Here is a 20128-nt window from a genome sequence, read left to right on the forward strand (position 1 = left end):
GCTGAATTTTTGGCATTCCCCAGTCTTCAGTGTTGCAGAAATCATTCCTTCAGAAATCATTGTTATATAATAATTTGGTGCTCAAGAAAACTTTCCTATTACTATCACTATTGAAAATTGCTTATCATCACAGTTTGCTCAATATTTTGTTGAAAAGTATTATACTTTTTTTCAGGATTCTGTGATGAATAGAAAGTTCAAAAGATTATTTGAAATATAAATCTTTTGTAACATTATAAACGTCTTTCCTATCACTTTTAATCAATTTAATGCATCCCTGCTGATCATCTCTTTCCAAAAAAAAAAAAAAAAAACTTATTTTTAACGGGGTGTATAAAATGTTTCTGAAATTACTACAAATATATCAGATTAAAAGATCAGTGTACAATGATTAATTACAATAGCCAAAATTATGAATATTATTAATTAATAATATAAATAAATAATATTTCTCCAACTAACACAATTCACTAGACTGATGTCTATATTACCGTCTTTGAAAACCTCTCATCCATTCAGAATTCAAAATCCAAACTATCCTATCACAAGCTTCAGCAGTAATCTGACAGTTTATGGTTTGTTTCGTTTGTTAACACAGCCCACTTCTTCAGATGTTTACCTTGCATCCACTTTGTAACTAAGGGCAACTGTAAATGTTTGCACTGAGGCAATGGCACTTTATCAGTGTCTGTGGAGAATTCATGATATGCATTTGCTAGTTTGCTTTTCGCACTCAGTTGAACAACAGCTAAAGCTGTAAAATATAACCTGTAATGCATATTATTTCTGTGATTTCTCTTTTGTAACCTAAGCCACTTACTGTTAATGCAGCAATTCATAACACAAGTCTATTTTACTACTTCTATAAATTTAGTAATTATTCATTTTATACATTAGACAATCAACACCAATAAATCAATCTAATATCCAAATACTACCTTTCAAACAAATGCATGGAGAAAACACACAGAGATGACTTACTGTCTTAACATCAAGACAAACTAGTGTAGTTTTAGACAGCTTAGGAAAATTTAACTAGCATAAATCATTAGTACGCCAATATGTTAATATAACATTTGCATGTTTATTTAAAGTAAATCCAGCAAACACAAATGACACATGGCAAAGAGCACTGAGCTATTAAAAGCTCCTCACCACTGAGGATGAAGTTTCACACATGAACAGCAGGATCCTCATTTCAGCAAACTGCTGTTTATTTCCCCATCAGCACGTACTTGAGGCCGAGAGCTTTAACAAAACTTCACAGGAACCTGTAGACTTTGTTCAAGCAGTATATTATCCTTACGACGCTTTAACTGCCGCCCTGTAGCAGTTACAAGAAACAACTACTTACTATAAATATCTAGGGATCGTGCCTAGACACTGTTGTAGAAACACAAGAGATGAAACTGTCTTTCTAAATATACAAACAGCAGGGGCACAGCCATCACCCCTACCCAACTCTCAGAAATTCCCAGGTTCATTCCCACACAAATCGGCCCATCGAACAGAACCTCTAATGCACTGCAAAGATACACTCCCCTGTCCAATGATTTACAATGCCATAAAAAACTAACACACACACTCAGTAGCCACTACTGAGGAAGAGACTCTCCATGTAACCGGCTGGAGCCACGCTGTCGCCAGGCTCACGTCAACCCGCTAAAGGACTGACACAAACACTGTGCCTCAAGTAGGTCAGCTCTCCTCCTGGAGATAATCAAGCCCACTCTGACCCTCTATCTGTGAGCGTGTGTGTGGGAGAGAAGGAACTAGGTCAAACGCAGTCGATCATGTGCAGGACTTGCGCATACACCTGCCTGCAACTCGCCCGCATGCACTCCGACCGTCACGTGACTTACCAACGCTTGAGATCTAGCACTCATCGCAGTCTTCTCATTGCAGAGAGAAAATGGGATTTTACCAGCAGGCAAAGACGAACCCGTGAGAAATCTACGAGCTTTTCTGTCTATCTCTGTCTGATTGTCTGGGACTCTCTCTCTGTTTTTCCTCTCTTCTCCTGTCCAGCGACTGCACAATGCACATCAATTATTCAGCGGCGGTCTCTGGGTTTCCAGTGCAAAGCCAATCACAGATGGAGTTCTGTGCTAATGGGCTCCTGCTATACCTGGCTCCTCTGCTCCAAGACGTAGCCCACATGGAATCAGGTTAAGCTCTTCGAAACTTCAGACACACACACATACAGAATGACAAGCCTGTAAAGTGTCTGCAGTGCAAAACCACAAAATAAACAGGAAACACTATTGTGTTTCAAAAGGGTTAAAAAAAAAAGAAGCAAGAGAGAGAGAGAGAGAGAGAGAAAGAGAGGGACGTGGGGGCAGGGAAAGAGATGAGAGAAAGAGGAAGAAAAAGCAGCAAATGTCCTCTCACCTCAAATGTATGGTGTCCTAAGTGATGTCCACATGCCTAAAACCCTCATTCATTCATACAAACCCACGCACGCACGCGCACACTCACACATCCATGCAATGCGACGGCCACTTTGCCAGAGGGCGGTGGGGCAGGGGGAGGGGAGCATGGGTGGCTCACATTTCAAACTTGCAAAGAGGGGGCGGGCCTATTGTGGCAGACGGGCTGTATCTTGGCCCTCAACCAAATCATCCAAAGAAAGACTGAAAGCAAACAACACGCTTAGATCAATTCAGTTAAAGCTGCATTCGCAGCCCTGCGATTACTGCTATCAAAGCGGGTGAATCCCATTCATTGGTGAGCTAATCACATGACACTGATGTATAAATCCATCAGACACTAATTAAGCCCGGGGCTGGTGGGCGGCCCTCCTGAGTGTCGTGCGAGGGTGAAATTAATGGAAACCGTGTTAGCTTTTAACGCTAAGTGCCTAACTTGACACTTGCTAACACTGTTAACTACACACATCAAAAAGTGTTGAATATCAGAAAGGGATCCAGCACTTCCCCGGGCTGTCAATACTCTGCGTCATTAATGAATTAATACATAGCTGTTCTACAGTCCTTGAATTAGCGTCACCTAATCTTCTAAAAAAAACAACAACCCTGTATCAGCAGCAGGATTTTTCTTGACGCTACACAAAAAAAACAGCACTGTAATAATTTCAAGTGACATCAAATTAGCAATAATTCATTGAAAGCTCCAATGTACTGTAGCCACAAAGACTTACTATGTAGCACGAAGCATCAAGACCTCAGTGTGCCCGCCATATCCCTGGCCGGCATTGAAGTGCTGTGTGTGACAGATACCTTTAATATCAAGCTACGAGGGGATGAAATAACTCAGAGAAAATGAGAGATGTCAAGGCTACGGGCTACATGAAAAAAGAGGTGAAGAGCCAAAGCTGGCTCAAACAGGAACTTGAGCTTCCTTTAACTTTTACTGCAAAGCAGTGAGTCATAACCATCCACCAACACAAACACATCTCTCCAGTCATTCTCTGTCTGCAGATCTCAACTTCAGTACTTTAGAAATGAGCAATCTTAAAAATAAAATGATGCTTTTTATGTAAAAATCTATCATAATACAGCATAATTGTTTCACATTACAAGCTACAATGAAATAATTGGCTTGTTTCTGTTAGAACAAAAAGTTTAGCAGATCTGGAGCATCTAAAAGTAGCTGAACTGTTGCTGAATGATTACATCAGAAGAAAAGAGAAGAATCTTGAAAACAGACTTAAGCCCAAAATTTACTTTATGTCTCACCTGACAATGGTGGATTTTATCTTTTTCATAAATACTTCTCAACTGCAATATTCTATCCAGTACATCATTTAAATATTTCTTAACTAAAATGCAAAAATGTACATACTGTACCTGAATTTTTATACTTATGTCTTTTTTTTCCTGCAGTTTTTGGAGTTTGTTTCAAATTATATTATCATCCAACTAATAAATAACTAGCTAATCAACAATAGTCATTATTTATTCACACTTGCTGAATTGGCATTGAAATTGTTGAATTGCTTGGTAATTGTTAATTCTGGCAATAGGTGATTGTGACCCACTAACGATCTCTACTTTGATATTGCAGACTCAAAGCCACAGTGATGGTCTGAAGTAAGTGTATGAAGTGAGAACTGTACGCAGATAGAGGTAGGCAGGGTTTGCGGTATATCAAACCAACGGGGAGGTCCCCGGGCTTAAGTTCCTTGTGTATTTGCACTGGTGTCTTCTTTGTAAACTACGTGTGTACATGACATGTGAATTACGACTGGGTGCTGGAAAGTGATCCGTCACCCTCGACATGGCCGATTGGTTGCTCTCCTGACGTGCCTTCCAGCTGGGCTGATTTACAAGCTGCTGACAGACTTCCTATGTAGAGCAGGAACATTCCTCACTGTTGCGTTGAGAGATCCATTTCAACCCATTGGCCAATTTCATACTTCAGCCAATCTGCTGCTCAGAGAACAGCCCTGTGTCAACTTTACTTTTGACGTGCAACTGCGTCAAACAACTGTATCTTTACATTTAAAAAAACAAAACCAAAAAAAAAAAAAAAACTATACAGGCCAAAAACTTGATTATGGTGAAAGACCTTTCACTAAAATGCAATTAAATGTGGGCACAATCACTCAGTAAGGGTTGTTGAGTACATAACCTTGTTTTAGTCTCAAAACTGTACAAGTAACTGTTATATGGCTGAATCATAATGTATCAATCATAATATAATTATTATAGAAAGCGACAAACTATTTGTTAGTGTGTCAAAAATGACGCAAACTATGGAATTCTTATAAACACTAGTAAAAGATTTTAGAGGGAAAAACAAAGCATTGTTCAAATTCCTGTACTTAATGTTTTCTGCGCTTCGTGCCAAATCTGCTCAATAACAGACTTTAAAAACACTTGAATTGAGACACACCTTGCAATTATCTTGTCGCAACATCTCACTCTGAACAATGGCACACTATCTCTGCTCTTGTATGCAGGCACAAACGTGATTTGGAAAGTTGACTTTTTTTTCTCAGGACAATTTTTAAGTAATAGCAGGCTTTCTGAATGGGGCCGTGTGAATGAGAAACATGTCCTTATAGACAAACACATTAGCTGTCAATCTCTCAACTAACCTGCTCTCGATTAAATATCAGAATGACACATACAGAGGGAAGAACTCGATTTTGATCTAAGTGGAGACTGTTGTGACTGACAGGATATTGTTGTAATACTGTCAAAAGCAATTGTGATGCTGTATATAATTAACATATGTTCAATAAAAGCATCTTAGACAAGGTATTTAGCATTTCTTGGTACAGAGACAACCCTGTGCTTTAAAGAGGGAGATTTTAGACTAAATAATTATCCTACTGCACTGGGGGTGGGGTGCCACACAAAGCCTGGTTAAAAAGTCTGTCAGTAGCATGTACTGTAAGCAGAGAAGATCAGACTCAATAAGAGCACTCACGCATACACACAAACAGATGCAAACACACCGTGGACAGATAATTCCCATAATCACAGATTAATACTGCAGGATAATCCCGCTGACAGAGAGGTCAGCACTCATAAAGCAGCAGACTGGACTTCATCTACACACACACACTGCATCTCACATTCCTGAAGATCAGCTGGTGAAAATGCACAATGTGCTTCCGTCACTTTGCACTGATTATATCGTTTTGTCAATGCACTTTTCTAATCAGTATGTTTATGATAATTGTATAATAATAGTAATAATAATATTCATAAAAAAATAAAATATATAATAGTATATCATTATAATAATAACTATTACTAGTAGAGCTGAAACAACGAATCGATTTAATCGATTAAAATCGATTATTAAAATAGTTGTCAACTAATTTAGTCATCGATTCGTTGCTAAATAACTTTTATTTGCCGTAAGCGGCTCATTTCGTGCATATTTCAAATCTGCGGTGACCAAAGTGTGGCAGTAATGAGCCACCGGAGGTTTTACTCAGCCAGTACAGCAGGAGAAGTAGCGAATAGCCAATAGCTGGCCTTGTTTTATGTCACGTGCTTCCCGAGCAGTGTCTCTGCAGCCATAGACATCATATGATGTCTATGTCTGCAGCATTCAGCGTGATGTGGGAGTACTTTACATTGAGACTTTAAAAAAGAAGAGTAACCATTAAACTCTGCACTACTGCACTGTTTAAGGGGACGTTCACATATCGCGTCTTTTGTGCGCTCAAGTTCGTTATTTCCAACACCGCACCGCATCGAGTTAAAAACATTTAAACTTTTCAGAATGCCGCAACCGCACCGCGGGTCATGTGACAAGAACTAACCAATCAGCTTCATCCTTTCCCGTAACAACGTTAAAAGCTCAGTCAAGATGAAAGGAACAGCTGATCATAGTTGTATATGGATTTCCATTTTGAAATAAATTTAGTAGCAGAGCTACTGCAAGCGATTTTTTTGAGCTACAAATCCATTAATCCTTTGCTGAAATTTCCGCGTCTTCAAGGAGAGAGCAAGGAGGTTGCTTAGCAAAGGCAGACGCCTCAGGGGCGCTTCTGCGCGAGCGCTTTGGAAAGAAGGAGAAAGCGGTGCGCCTAGCGTTTTCCACGCGTTTTAGGCGCGATATGTGAACGGCCCCTAAGACTTTCATTTGTGCAAATTCTCCAGTACAATGTTGTTTGCAAATGTTTAGTCGTAAAAGCTGATAACATTGCTTTTTAACAGTTAACATTTAAAGCTTTACAAACATGTTCTGTGATCAGTTTGTCGTTTACCAGTTCAAAATTCAGTCGTGCAGCCTAATTATGACTGAATGAGAGAGGTAAATGTAGATATTTGAAATGCACTTTTTTTCTAAGTATTCACCGCTCTTTTTCACACAGCAGGTTTTTTGTGTGTGTCCTATTTTTTTTCTGGACAACCTTCTGATGGATTTTACTTTAAATTGTGAGTTCCATTCAGGTTTCATGCCATTGGCACTTTTTTTGAAGGATTGTTTACAATTTCACAGCAAAAGCTATAAAGCTGTTTCCCAGTAAATAATAAAATACAATGCACTGCAATTTTATTCTGTTTTATCCTTATTCTTCGTGAAAATATGTTCTGAAAGATTCCTTAATAAGCTTTGTTCAGGATGTTAAACTACTTTAGGAGCTCTAAGGACTGCCATGGTGAAAACATTATTTGAAATCTCCTTGTGAAATTTGCTAGAGTATGGGTCAGTGTTCTGATTGCAGAAGAGTTCAACAAAAGAATTACTAACACAATAAAACAACTCCAGGTATATTTTTGATGAGGATATGACAGTGCAAAATGGTTAAAATCTCTTAAATCTATGCTGAATGATAAAGACCATTTATTAATAATTTACTTGGGGAAAAAATGGAAAAAACTAAAATATAAGTACATAAACCGATTAATCGTAAAAATAATCGACAGATTAATCGATTATCAAAATAATCGTTAGTTGCAGCCCTAATTACTAGTCTTACAGAATTAATGTTTTTCACATTAAATGTTACACATTTTCAATTTCTCCTGTTTTTATACAGTATAAATTAATGTATTATATACATTTTAGATCTAATTACAAATGTTTTATTTATTACTCAGCATTAATTTTATATATATATATATATATATATATATATATACACACACACACACACACACACACCTCAAGCAAATTTTTTAGATTTGTCTACATCGCATGTCAAAAACAAAGGAATCCAATTGACCATTTTATAGCACTATAACTGTTGAAATGTAACATTAACAAGAGCTCAAAGAGCTCAAAATATGAAATACTTTACTATATCCTACAAGACATCATCTGGCATCTATCTTAACATTCTTTTACGAGAGGCAAATAGAAGTGTAATTCTAAGTGTAAGTGGATGAGTTTTGGCCATCCTCACAGCCAATCGTCAGCTGCATTGTGTATCACAGAGACAGCAAAACATGAAGGATTCATCCTGCAGCAGTGACTGCCTCTCCGCAGCCGCCTGATTGTGCATTGATCGTGTAATGTGGGAGTGCCTCGCATCTCTCAGGCTCTGAGCGCGCCAGACACACACTGAACTCCTGTGTGTGGTGTCGGGTGGCCGCCCCTCTGTCGCCATCCTGCCTGTCACTGGGTTTTCGCTGGGGCTGCACTTTCTCTTAAAATCCCAGACCTGACGTGCATATCTCTTCTCTCTCTTTTTTTTCCTTTTGCTCTTTCTGTGTGTGTTTCCGTGATGGATGTAGACAGATAAAGAGAGAAAGAGTGTGTGGCATCAAGGAGGACAGAAAATGAGAGGGACGGAAGATGGGTTTATGAGCCCTGCCACTGTCGTCTGTGTGTCTGTGGTGGCAGACGCCCTTATGATAGAGGTAAGATGGATGCCCCCATGATGCACTGAGAGAGAGGAAGTCTGAGTCATATCTGCTTCCAGCCATTTCTTTATCAGCCGCTGCTCTAAATGCAACCACCTATATAAACGCTGCTTGATTTGAAATATAGGAGATATCAATGAAACGGAGAAATATTTCAGCTATCAAACAACAAGCCACGCGAGCGTTACTAACAGCATACTGCCACTATCTCAGCTATTTACTGCAAAAATACATTTGTTAATCAGTATTTTTTTCTCTATTTTTTTGAAATCCTTAAAACAAGTTTAATTACCGGAAGTCACTTAACAAGTGAAATAAAAAAAATAAAAAAAATAAAAGCATGTTATTGTAAATTATAAATAATCACTTTTTTGTTAACTGAAAAAAATGTAAAACTAATTAAAAATGAAAAAAAAAAAGAAATAATATAACAAGACACACACATACTTAAACTAAAAATTAAAACTACTAACAGTTTATAAATACTGCTAAAATACCACTGTTTTAAAGTATATAAAGACAAAAATATTAATTAAGAAAAATCATTTTTGCAGTGATCTAAAAAGAGAAATATGAACAAAAAAAAATGTTTCTGGAAGCCCAAGGTGTCCCACAGTAACCGTGATTCAAATGGACAGTTTATCTTCATTCTCCACAGCGAGCCATGTCAGGCCTTTCTCAAATGAAGTACACTCACACACCTCAACCCCGGCATCTATCTCTGTTTGGCCGATGCCCGTCTGCAATTCACTTTGACAAATGTACAAGAACAGGACACTCAGCTTTGGCTGAGAAGGTCAGGATTTCAAACAGAGCTGATTACAAAGCAATGCTGCTCTGCTGATGGATGATTGTTGGAAAGTGAACTCTGGCGGCTTATCAATGAATTATTCGGGGGTGTTTCTGGCACGCCGAGAGCTCCATGTGTAAAATTGTCAGGAAAAGACAACCTCGGCAACTTAAATCGTCTTAAGGAGATGAGTGAGTGTCGGACAAAGGAAAGTGAAAGCATGCTAATGCATGGCCGTGCGCTATGATTGCATAACGCCGCAATTAAAAGATTTCCTGTCACATCGCTAAATGAGAAATGTGGATTCATTACAGGCAGAGTGTCTGTAGCAATGATGAGTGAGAAGAAACATCGCAATGAGAGAAGCGTTTCTCACCTGCCGACTTAGGGGTGAACTTGTCGCGGTTGGCCGCACACACGGCCAGGAGCCGATAGCCGAGATCCAAGTCAAAACCCTGCTGCGCTGCCACACGACTTACAACCTGCGGAAAGAGACCATATGAACATTAAAATGGGTCTTTTTGTACTCATGCTGTGCTTCATCTGCGTGTCCATTATTCCCATTCATAGGAAAGGTGCAGAGTTCTCCACTAAAAGACTGAAGAAAAATCAAGCTGAAATGTTCTAAACACACTCTTTAGCATTAAGGCTATTGAATTTTTCAATAGTCTACATGAGCTATGTGCAATTAAGCTTCCTTGAAATTCTACCCCAGACTCCCATGAGAGAAGCAAGAACCAGCGGTACACTCGCATAACCCGGCTACCACCCCCTCTTCCTTGTACACCAAATATCTCTCCAAAAACTACTCATAAAAGAGCAATTTCCCTTTTTTAGTGCAATCATGTCAAATATTTATATATGTGCATGAATAATGCATTCAAAGATAAAACAGCCAACTCCACTGATGCAGAATAGTGTTAAGATTATGTTGATATTTGCAGGGCACGATTGATGAGCTTTCCCCAGAGATCTGTGTGACTGGTGTGCAGACGTCTGTGTTTGTTCTCTGAATACCCTGATCCACAGAGACCACAGCCCGCACTTGGTCCCTTGAACTCGCAACTCCAGCTTCTTTCAAAGCATCTTGTGATCTTTCGCAAAACAATTCAAAAGCGTGTAAATAAAACCCTAAAGCCACATGTAAGACAGAGATCGTAGGTGACAATGTTACATAACTCAGGTTTTACCTGAATCTCTTAAAGGGACTGAACACCCAAACATGTCATTTACTTACCCTCACATTGTTCCAAACCTGCACTGACAGACTTTTATCATAGAACACAAAAAGAGAAGTTAACCAGAATATTCAAGCTGCTCTTTTCCTTACAATGAAAGTCAATGGTGACCAACTTGCTATCAAACTTAAAAAACGACAAACCACTACCAACAAGTGCCAGAACAGCAATCCTTATTGAAACTGCGGGGTATATTCCAAGTCAACTAACGCAGTAACTTTGTGTAAGGGACCAAGAAAACCTTAGGAATAAATTAAAAAAACAAAAACAAACGTTTTTTATTTAATATATTTTCTTTTTTTGGAGCATTACAGCCCCTGGTCCCCATTCACTGAAAATAGCTGTGGGAAAATTCTGCCAAACATCTTATTTATATTCCACAAAAAAGTAATATGGGATTAAAACATCACAAAATGTGAGTAATTATTGGAAACATTTCCATTAAAATGATACCACAGGAAAGCTTAAATATTTTAGACCACAGGCTGACAATAAAAAATAAAATAAAAAAAACCTTTATAGTGTTTAAGACACCCATTTTTCATTTTAAAGTTATGGGTTTAAATTGCTCTGAATAACATTCAATTTGAAAGAATTCATTTTGTCTCCCCTTTCACTCTCTATTATTCTATCCATCAAAAAAGACACAACCAATATAAAACGAGAGGCATTCAACCTTTTGTAATATCTGCTGTAAAATCTGAAAGAGGCTGCACATGATCTTTAATGACTCATGTATCACACTGCTGCAGCTGTGCGCTGCATTTATCCACTTACTAACCTTCTCAATTCTTAACACCCGGCGCTTGACGTGCAATTTGCATTCACATGGGGCGCAAACGTGACTCTTCTTAATCATAAATTGTCATACATCTGCTACCAAGATGGTGCAACAAAAATGACAAATCAAACCTGTGCTGACAGATCTCTATTCATGATTTAATGGTCAAATAACAGCTTAACGGGATTCTAGAATGGCATCTATGAAAATGAAAATCCAGCCCAGTTTTTGTCCTCCAGTTTTTTTTTTTAGATGTTTGGACAGGCAGCGCCGCTGCGCTCTTGCCAAACTTTAATTTCCCTTCTGCAGCTGCACTTGCCAAACGCAGCAGCCAGGCTTGCTGCCACGAGAGCTGGTATAGATTCCACTGGCGTTTAGAAATGCATCCTCTCATAAGCCGTTTCCACATAATCTCTCTTCTCAGAATGCAGGCCTAAAATATTAAGTGATTCAACAGAAAAAAATATCAGAATCACTGAGCCACGAAAATCTCCTCGGTTACAGTTTTGCTAAAGGGCTGGGGGCACACAAACAGTGATACACAAGGAAAAAAAAAAAGCCATTTATTTCTTTCCAGAGTGAGGCCCATAACACTGCAGATATGCAAGGTTTACAAGAAAAGACAGTGGGACAGCAGAGAAAGTTGTCATCACTAAAGCTACTGACAGTTTGGAGATGTCATTTATCATTTGGCTGAGTGCTGATATTGCGCAACTGGGAGACAATGGAAGATCAGCTCCATATGCAGGTCTGCAGAGAGCAGAGAGCTACCTGCTGCCTGAGGGGAAATGTGTAAGACATGTCCACATCTGTCAGCCAACATTCTTATCTCCCCAGTTCTTTCATCTCTCCACCATCCTCACCTGTGGGGAGAAGAACCTCTCCGCTGCTCTCTGAGGGACCCGCAATGCATCAGACAAATTAATTAGAATATACAGGGCACAAACATACTGTGAATCCTTTTGTAGTGAACGCGTGTGGTGTGAAGACGGTGTCTAGGGACACACTGTCATGTACACACATGACACCAACTCCAGAGAGAGAGGCTGAACCAAACTCAGGCTGTCAGAGCGGTGCAGCAGCAGCACCAAGGTTGTCTGGAATACCTGGAGAAAGCTGTCCGTTAACATTCCCATTCATCTCAAAGACAGTAGAAAGCTGCAACAGAGTGCATGAAGACATCCCACACTTTTTTATTTTTGCTCAATTAAGTGCATTATTTGGGTATTTAAAGTGCACTTTTCTGTGTAACCACATTTCTTACACTATTTATACTGCAACATGGCATAGAAATCTCAGGACAGCGTTTTACAAACTTGAAAGACGATATTTGGAGGTCCTCGTATCTAAGCTTACTGTATATTTACCTCTGGTGCTTCAAAAATATGATATCAGTCTAATGTTTAGCTTTTTAATTAAGTCTAATAAATACAATTATTTGAAGGCTTACTGTGGCCCCCGGTTGAGAAGCACTGATCTGGAAATGTGCCAATTTTTTAAGAAAAAAATGAATAAATCTCAGCAAAGACAACTGATGCAAGTCTGGCTAGAACAAGCATATTCTGAGAGCCTCCTAGTAAATCAATATATGAGGAATTCAGATCACAGAGTGGGAGTGGGGATAAAATAAGTCCAGTGGAAATCAATGGGAAATGTCTGTATGCCCACGAAAAGCACCTGGACTGGAGACCTGAATCAGACTGAAGGTTCTAAACGCTGGCAATATGCCATAATCAATGACTGTCATGGAGAATGAGGGGCGAGTGTCCTACTGTATGTTCCGCACCACTAGCACCAATAAACAGAACTAAATGTGAAAAGTTCAGCTTACTAATGGTTTAATTAGACCTGATTCTGCATGGTGAGATAGGAGAAGGTATTTTTTAATCCTAAAAAAAACTTAAACACTAGTTTCAGGCAGAGGTTACAGGAGGGAAGAAAAGAAACAGAGAGAGAGATCAGTGGGTGGGCAGAGGGACACGTGAAGCGTGACTGTTGCTTTAACCTTCGTCACCGGCCCCTGACATGAGGACAAGACTTCAGCAGCTGCTGTCTTACCGTCAAGCATCCCATAAGGCTTTGCTCAAATGGCCGCTGGAAGGCTCGTGGGTCTCCACACCAGTCCAGTAGCTCCGTCGCCGCTGTCTGGAAATTGGCCGGATTCTGTAAGTGCTGTTCGAACAGAAGACATCACAAATATTACAACATTAAAATCTAGAGGGTAAATCAATATTTAAAAACTTATTTTTTTTGGAATAAAAATAAACACTGAAAATATTCAATATTCAACACTGTTGTGAAAACATGACCATATTACTTCAACATGAGATGTTATCACATAAATATCACATAAAAATCATAATACTCTAATCATACTAAAACTTCACATACAGGGATTCAAGATAAGTGCGTTTATCAACCTAAAAAAATAATCCCACTAAGTGATGATTTAGAAAACTTAAATAAAAAATGGAAAAAATCTCTTAAAAGAAATTGTCCAAAATTGTAAAATATTTTCTTTTAAGTTCCACAGAAGAAAGATCATACAGGAAATTCATTTTTGATATATAACTTGATATTTAATAAAATAAAATTGAACATCATAATTTTACAACTATTACTTTATTCATATATTCATATTTAAACTGCATTTAAAAACTGAAATGTTTGTGTTCTTAATTACATACTGAGGAACAGGTCAAAATTTATGTACATTGTTTTTAATAATTTAGACTTTATTCTATTCTAGAATATTTCATATTTCTTTAAGACAGAAGCACTTGAAAACCTGCTGAAAAATATTTAACGAATTATATATATATATATATATATATATATATATATATATATATATATATATATATATATATATATATATATATATATATATATATTAGGGGTGTAACGGTACGTGTATTCGTACCGGACCGTTTCGGTACAGGGCTTTCGGTACGGTGCACGTGTGTACCGAATGACCGAATGCAATATTTTGTGTGGGGAACATAGGTACATTTTCGTGTTTCCAAACGAACATATTAAGTGGCGGAAGTCTCCGCGTTCAGTGCAAATCCCGCCCTGCAGCTGATTCTAAGGCCGGTGACACACTGGCTGCGTGGCGTGAGCGTGCGTTTCTGCTCCGTGTCAGTTGCGTGACGGCTGCTTCGCGTTTTCTGTGTCTTTACACACCAGAATCGTGCCTGACGCGGCGTGATCTATACTTCATGTTGAGCATAAATATAAAGCCTACTGATAAAGGACACCGTCAACAGTATTGACGGCAAAATAAACTATGTTTGACAGGTGCAATATGCCAGTGTGTCACCGGCCTATTGTTTTCAAAAGGCATCACGCGAGTGTGAATATCACTACAACTAGGAAAAAAACGATTGTAATTCAAACAAAGCTCCCATCGGCATTTAAACAGACCTTTGCTCTTAATTCCGATCGGTCCAACGCAATAACGAAATCTGAGCAGGTCTAAAAACTGTTGATGCTGCACTTTACACTTTGGAAAACTTATATATATATATTATATAAATATTATATAAATATGAGCAGGCCTTCAAGCTGGGATTGGTAATGCTGCACTGTAATCATAGTTATTTATATTTTTCATTATAAATAACTGAGACTGAGAGTATTTTATTTCGTGGAGAACTTTGCAGCAGTATGTTATTTCTTATTCTTTTTTTATTTTATATATATTTTATTAAAAAGTATTTTAAAAAAGTGTAAACAAAAAACAACTTTTTAGAGGATGTGGACCAAAATAACTAATCAGTCAACCGATTCTGCTCTTTTCTGAATCATATACCATATTTCTTATACATTTTATGGCATATTGACAACCAGTATTCAACAAGGGGTGGTATTTTGATCTTAAAGTTGATATTGTTTTCAGTCAGCCGAGTGCTCCAACTCCTCCTGCCCTTTGACTTGGTGCATCTGCACAGCTCTGCAAGAACCCAGCCGGTAACCCAAGGCCTCCTGGTCTGAACGCAGCTGTGCATTCTGGGACAGATCCACCCTCTTGACAAAGAGCTCAGTGTGCTTCAAGGCCTCCTCATACACCGCAGTGCGTCCTAATCCAGACTCTTCATCATCTTTTGTCCACTAAGATGTAATAGATCTGCACGTCTGAAAGCAATAGTCAAGCAGAGCCAGCCAATAAGGCGAGCACAAGAGGGGGGGCTTTGTGGCAGAATTGAATGAGAAGAGGCTTATTCTCTTTTCCCTATGATTTTTTTTTTTATTTATTGAGCCGCGAGGTTGTTTATCCTCCCCTCAGGACCGCCCTCCCCCCACCCAAACTCTCTAGCGACCGGTGGCGCACAAGACATGACAAGAAATTTAAACAAACGAGCAATCTGTACACCCTCTTCAGAGCGTTTGCACGTTTAATGCTCCGGCGCTGTTTGGCCACTCTGAGGAGGAGACTGTGCACTTTGAAGACCATTATACTCCGACGGACACCTCCTCTTCCCCAGCTCACAGCGAGGAAGCGGCATTGTCTTCCGAGGGCGGCAGAGGTCGCCATTTGAATGAGCGAATTTGGTGTGTGTGTGTTGACAAAGAGCTCATCTGACAAAGAGCCAATGTCTAGTGCCGCAGAACCCCGCTGAGTAAATCCTGCATAGCATAAGGGATATGCGGGTAGAAAATGTTCTCCCTCTCACCGCAAAAAGCTGGTGGAAAAGAATCTCCATTTTGAGGGAGGCAATTCTTTGTTTAAGCAGACATTCTGGTATCTGGCTCTTACCACACGATTATCAGGAAAGAGAGGAGGGGATGGAAAGCTCGCTGTTGTGATGGTGGGCACTCGCAGCCGTGTGTCAGCAGTGAAGGGTTTTTGGCAGGATCGCAACACAGGTGTTAAGGCAACAGCAGCCAAATCTCAGCACTCCACCTTTCCCCTGCTAAGCATGTGGTGTCCAAACAGGACCTCTCCACCTCAGGGCAGCTCTGTGTGATGTGATCAGTCACTCCAGAGGCATTAAAGTCATGTTGCTTGACCAGGCCTGGACATCTACACTTCTGATCATCTATACTACAATTTTACTGTATTACAGTCAATGATAATGGAAAATATGATTTTCTTGCTCCTTGTTTTTTGATGTCCTCCCAGTCCAGTTTTAGGAACTAAACTGCATAAAATGTATCATATGTCACAACCATAAGAATATCCACACACACACACATATACATGGAAAAACTTGAATATGTTAGGATTATGTATTTCTAGGCCTATTTTATATAAATGCATATTTATAACATTTATATAATTTTAAATTATTTTATAAAAATATATTATTGTATCTGGTGCAGGAAACATGATCAATAGTATAAAAAAATGATAAAAAGTATAGAATGTGACTAAATTGACTGTATTTTTAATTACTAAATTAAGAAAATAAAACTCAAATTAGGAAATTTTATGGAAAGGAATCTTCCAATTATTCAAGCTGCATTCAATACTTCTCTCAGACAAAAGACCAAAAAAAGAAGGTCAGGATCTTGAAATCTTAAAACCAATTTCTCTCATCAGCTAATCTGTCACAGGAAATCCCTGAGCACGAGCTCATTTCATCAGTCCTACACGGGACATGGACCATGAGTAACTGCCTCCTCCAGTCTCAGAATACTCTTCAGCAAATTTGTATTCATGTTCCATGTGAATGATAATTTCTTCTTACGGAGAAAAAAAGAAAAGAAAGACTGTCTAATTAAACTGAGTCGCTGTGCCATGTTTCACTTATTATTTCTAATCATTAAATTCCTCCTCATGTTCTTGATGGAGAATGAGCCAAGAGAATTGCTCTGATCATCCGAACGTTTATCATGCGTTCAAAGGTAAACACTGTGAATGATGAGAGTTTTAGTTTTACTTGGCAGAATAAATTGAAGCTCAACAAATAGGAAAAAGAAAATGGGGACACTAAGTTCAGACGCCACAATTTTACTTAATGTTCTTAATATTGCTACACTGAATTGTTTTGTTGAATATACAGTTAAAATGAACAAAAATGTGTAGGAAAAACTGATCTGGGTGAACCTGTGATTCGGTTCAATGCACCACTTCGACTCGAGTTGATTGTGATGTCAGTCTGCTCCTCTCAGACAGAAGAGGATCTCATTTTGTGTGATTGACAGCTATTGGCTGCCGACTGCTCAGCGTGCGGGCTTTAACTGCTGGTGAGGAAGCCCGCGATGGGAAAACAGAGGAAGTCTGTAGGAAGGGCTCTGTAAATGAAAGTCATATGGCAGAGCAAGAGTCTGGCAGTATGAGGATAGAAAAAAATTCAAAGAAGTCAAGAGAGAAAATGGTCCATTTGATCGACATTACAATCACAACATGCTGATGGCTTCATGTGGGTGTAAGTCATGAGATTACACTACTGTCATTATAACCAACTGAGTAAAGTTGAGGGGAAGAATCGATTGTATGACAGGCAGGCGCATGATTGAGTGACAGGATGACAGAATGATGAAAAGAGGGAAATGGGACAGAGAGGAAAGGAAACACCCATATTAGATTGAAAGAGTATCAGGTTTTTGACATACTGATGTCACAAACAAGAGAATTCAAAATTGTCAAGGTACTGGCATTTCCATACTGTATAAACTAGAGGTCATTTCAATACTGAAGTTTTAAATTGTCTACTGTGTTCTGTGCAAAACATTATTACTGTTGTTGCTGCAAAAAAAAAAACGGACTAAAATATTATGTGGATATAACATGATAAAGCTTACTTTTAAATTTAAATACTGTCTCTGCTTAAATTGAGCTCACTGGGACAAAAGTCCTGGCAGCTAAACTGATGACTCTCACCACACTAAATGTGCCATATCAATATGATTAATGAGCAGAAATCGATTGTGTTTTGTCTTAAGCGTTAATCAGACTCAATCTGCAATGCAAAACAGTGTCATTTGTAACCAATTAAATAGGCTCAGAAATTCAAAGAATTCTTACATGCTGTAGACATGATCTTATTAGTGCTAAGACTTGCTTAATTGATGCAGAGACAGCAAAGCTTAGCGGAAATCTGTGTGGACATGAAAAATGCTGAACTGTCTGTAATCTAGAAGTTGGCATGCCAAGTATTTCCATAAATCTGTCGAGAGATGCAAAATGTCACACCTACACAGCACACTGCAATTATTCAAGTCTAGATTCAAAAGACATAGCCTTGGGTCATACCTACTTGTGTGAAAGTCTGGCAATAGTTGTCATTTTTTTACTTTTTCAATTGTCCTCTTTGATATATTAAAACAAGAGGACATTTGAAGTGGTTTTCACAAACTGAAGTGCTCTTAAATCAATCAAATCTTTGCTTTAAATGCACTGATACCCACTCGTATGGTTTAGAAACACTGTATAAAAACATGAGTCTGTGACTCAGCAGTGAGTTGATCTGACAAATCAAAAGGGGAAAATGTAAAAAGTCTTAAATTTAGGTACAGGGTTAGGTTTTGAGTTAGCCTGTAGTCATTATACTCTACTATTCAAGATTTAGTGTTGGTAAGACTTCCTCATGTTTTGGAAAGAAATGTCACAAAGCCTGCATTTCTTAAAAAAAGAAATAAAGTAAAACAGTAATATGGTTATCAATAAATATCATTATAATCTTTTCCATTTTATTTACTGAAATGACAAAGCTGAATTTTTAGCAGCCATTATTAGTCTTCAGTGTCACATTATCCTTCAGAAATCATTCTAATGATGACTTGGTGCTCAGTAGTATTATTTATCATTATTTCTATTTATTAAGAAATATTAGAGAAATGTATATGCTGAATACAGCTGTGCTGCTTTCCATTTTGTGAAACTCCTAATAAAGCTTTTTCAGGATTCTATGATGAACAAAGTTCTAAAACTATTAATTTCCTTTTAAAAAAACATTACGGTGCCCAAACTTTTAAACAGTAGCATAATTAGTTCAATTTAAAAGTAAAAGAAGCCTATGGCACATCTGCATTTGGACAGCTAAGTAGTGTGCCTGTGAACACAAAAACAAGCGCCGGAAGATAGGGGATGCTTGGAAAACAGCCGAGGAGGACAACAGGGTTCAGACTCCAACAATATTCGGCAACCTGTTATGAGCCAAGCTAATGGAAAACTACAGATCGCCATCAGAGAGGCAGTAGGAGACCCTGGAACAATGAACAGACAGACAGACAGACAGACAGACGGACGGACGGTCATTTGTCACTGTGGTTCTTTTTTCTCCTCACCTGTTTGATGCACAGCAGCCTGTCATTGGTCTGCTGTATGTGCCTGTCCATCGAAGGAATCGAATTCATCTTGACTGCTGCCTCTTTCTCTCTACCTGGAAGCCATTAAAGTTCTTGTCTCTGAAAAATGGACAGACAAAGAGGAGTGTGTCAGGCTGAGAGAAAAACGGGAAAGCACTTCAGCGCAAATCTGTGATCTCCTCGCACGCTCAACGAGGCCCTGAAAGACACTGAGCACTCAGATGACATTTCAGTAGTGGGTGAGGAGCAGCCGTCCCATCCATCTTTCATGTTGACAAAGTCGCTCCAGTGTAACTTTGGCACTCCTCTCAGTTTCTTACAAGTACAACTGTGATCTTCAAAAACAATAAACAGCACAACTCCGTAAGGATGGAGCAGAAAAAGTGTGTGTGTGCTGAAAAGGAGGAACTGTGACCAATTACACTCCAATCAGACCTCTGCAAATGCCTGAACCCCATCAGTGTGCCTATTACACGCTGTTAAAGGTATCAGACCTTACATTCAAGGTTATCAATTTAGCCGCTGCAGTCTGATTTACAGTTGCGTTCGCTGGCAAATAAACAAGGCCCCATGGCCAGCGCTGTAACTCACTGAGCCGACATGTGGAAGGATTAATTGGTGAGGAAAGGGAGCGTCGAGACTTCATCTCTCATCTGGCCACTTCACCGCCATCACTCTTAAAATTCCAAGGCACAAATGTGAAAAAATAAATAATAATAATACAGGCAGACAGACAGCGAAATTCCCCCACCATTCACTGCAGCGGTCT

The 20128-nt window shown here is 38.9% G+C and overlaps 1 protein-coding gene across 8 annotated transcripts in view; it reads right to left on the reverse strand.

The window, feature by feature from the left end:
- LOC132156990 (zinc finger MIZ domain-containing protein 1-like) overlaps positions 1-20128 on the reverse strand; it is a 129334-nt gene that overhangs the window by 22047 nt on the left and 87159 nt on the right. For 5 of the 8 annotated variants that reach the window (XM_059566090.1, XM_059566092.1, XM_059566088.1 and 2 more), the window contains 3 exons: positions 19339-19458; positions 13162-13275; positions 9461-9566 (listed from right to left, as the gene is read on the reverse strand). In XM_059566090.1, coding sequence (XP_059422073.1) covers positions 9461-9566; positions 13162-13275; positions 19339-19407 — 289 coding nt within the window. In that variant the 5' untranslated portion in view covers positions 19408-19458. Of the gene's footprint in view, positions 1-1862; positions 2194-2391; positions 2505-3160; positions 3300-9460; positions 9567-13161; positions 13276-19338; positions 19459-20128 lie in introns of those variants that run through there. The other 3 variants (XM_059566094.1, XM_059566093.1, XM_059566096.1) reach the window with 3 other exon arrangements.

Source organism: Carassius carassius, chromosome 14, assembly GCF_963082965.1.
Source record: "Carassius carassius chromosome 14, fCarCar2.1, whole genome shotgun sequence".
NCBI classification, from domain to species: domain Eukaryota; kingdom Metazoa; phylum Chordata; class Actinopteri; order Cypriniformes; family Cyprinidae; genus Carassius; species Carassius carassius.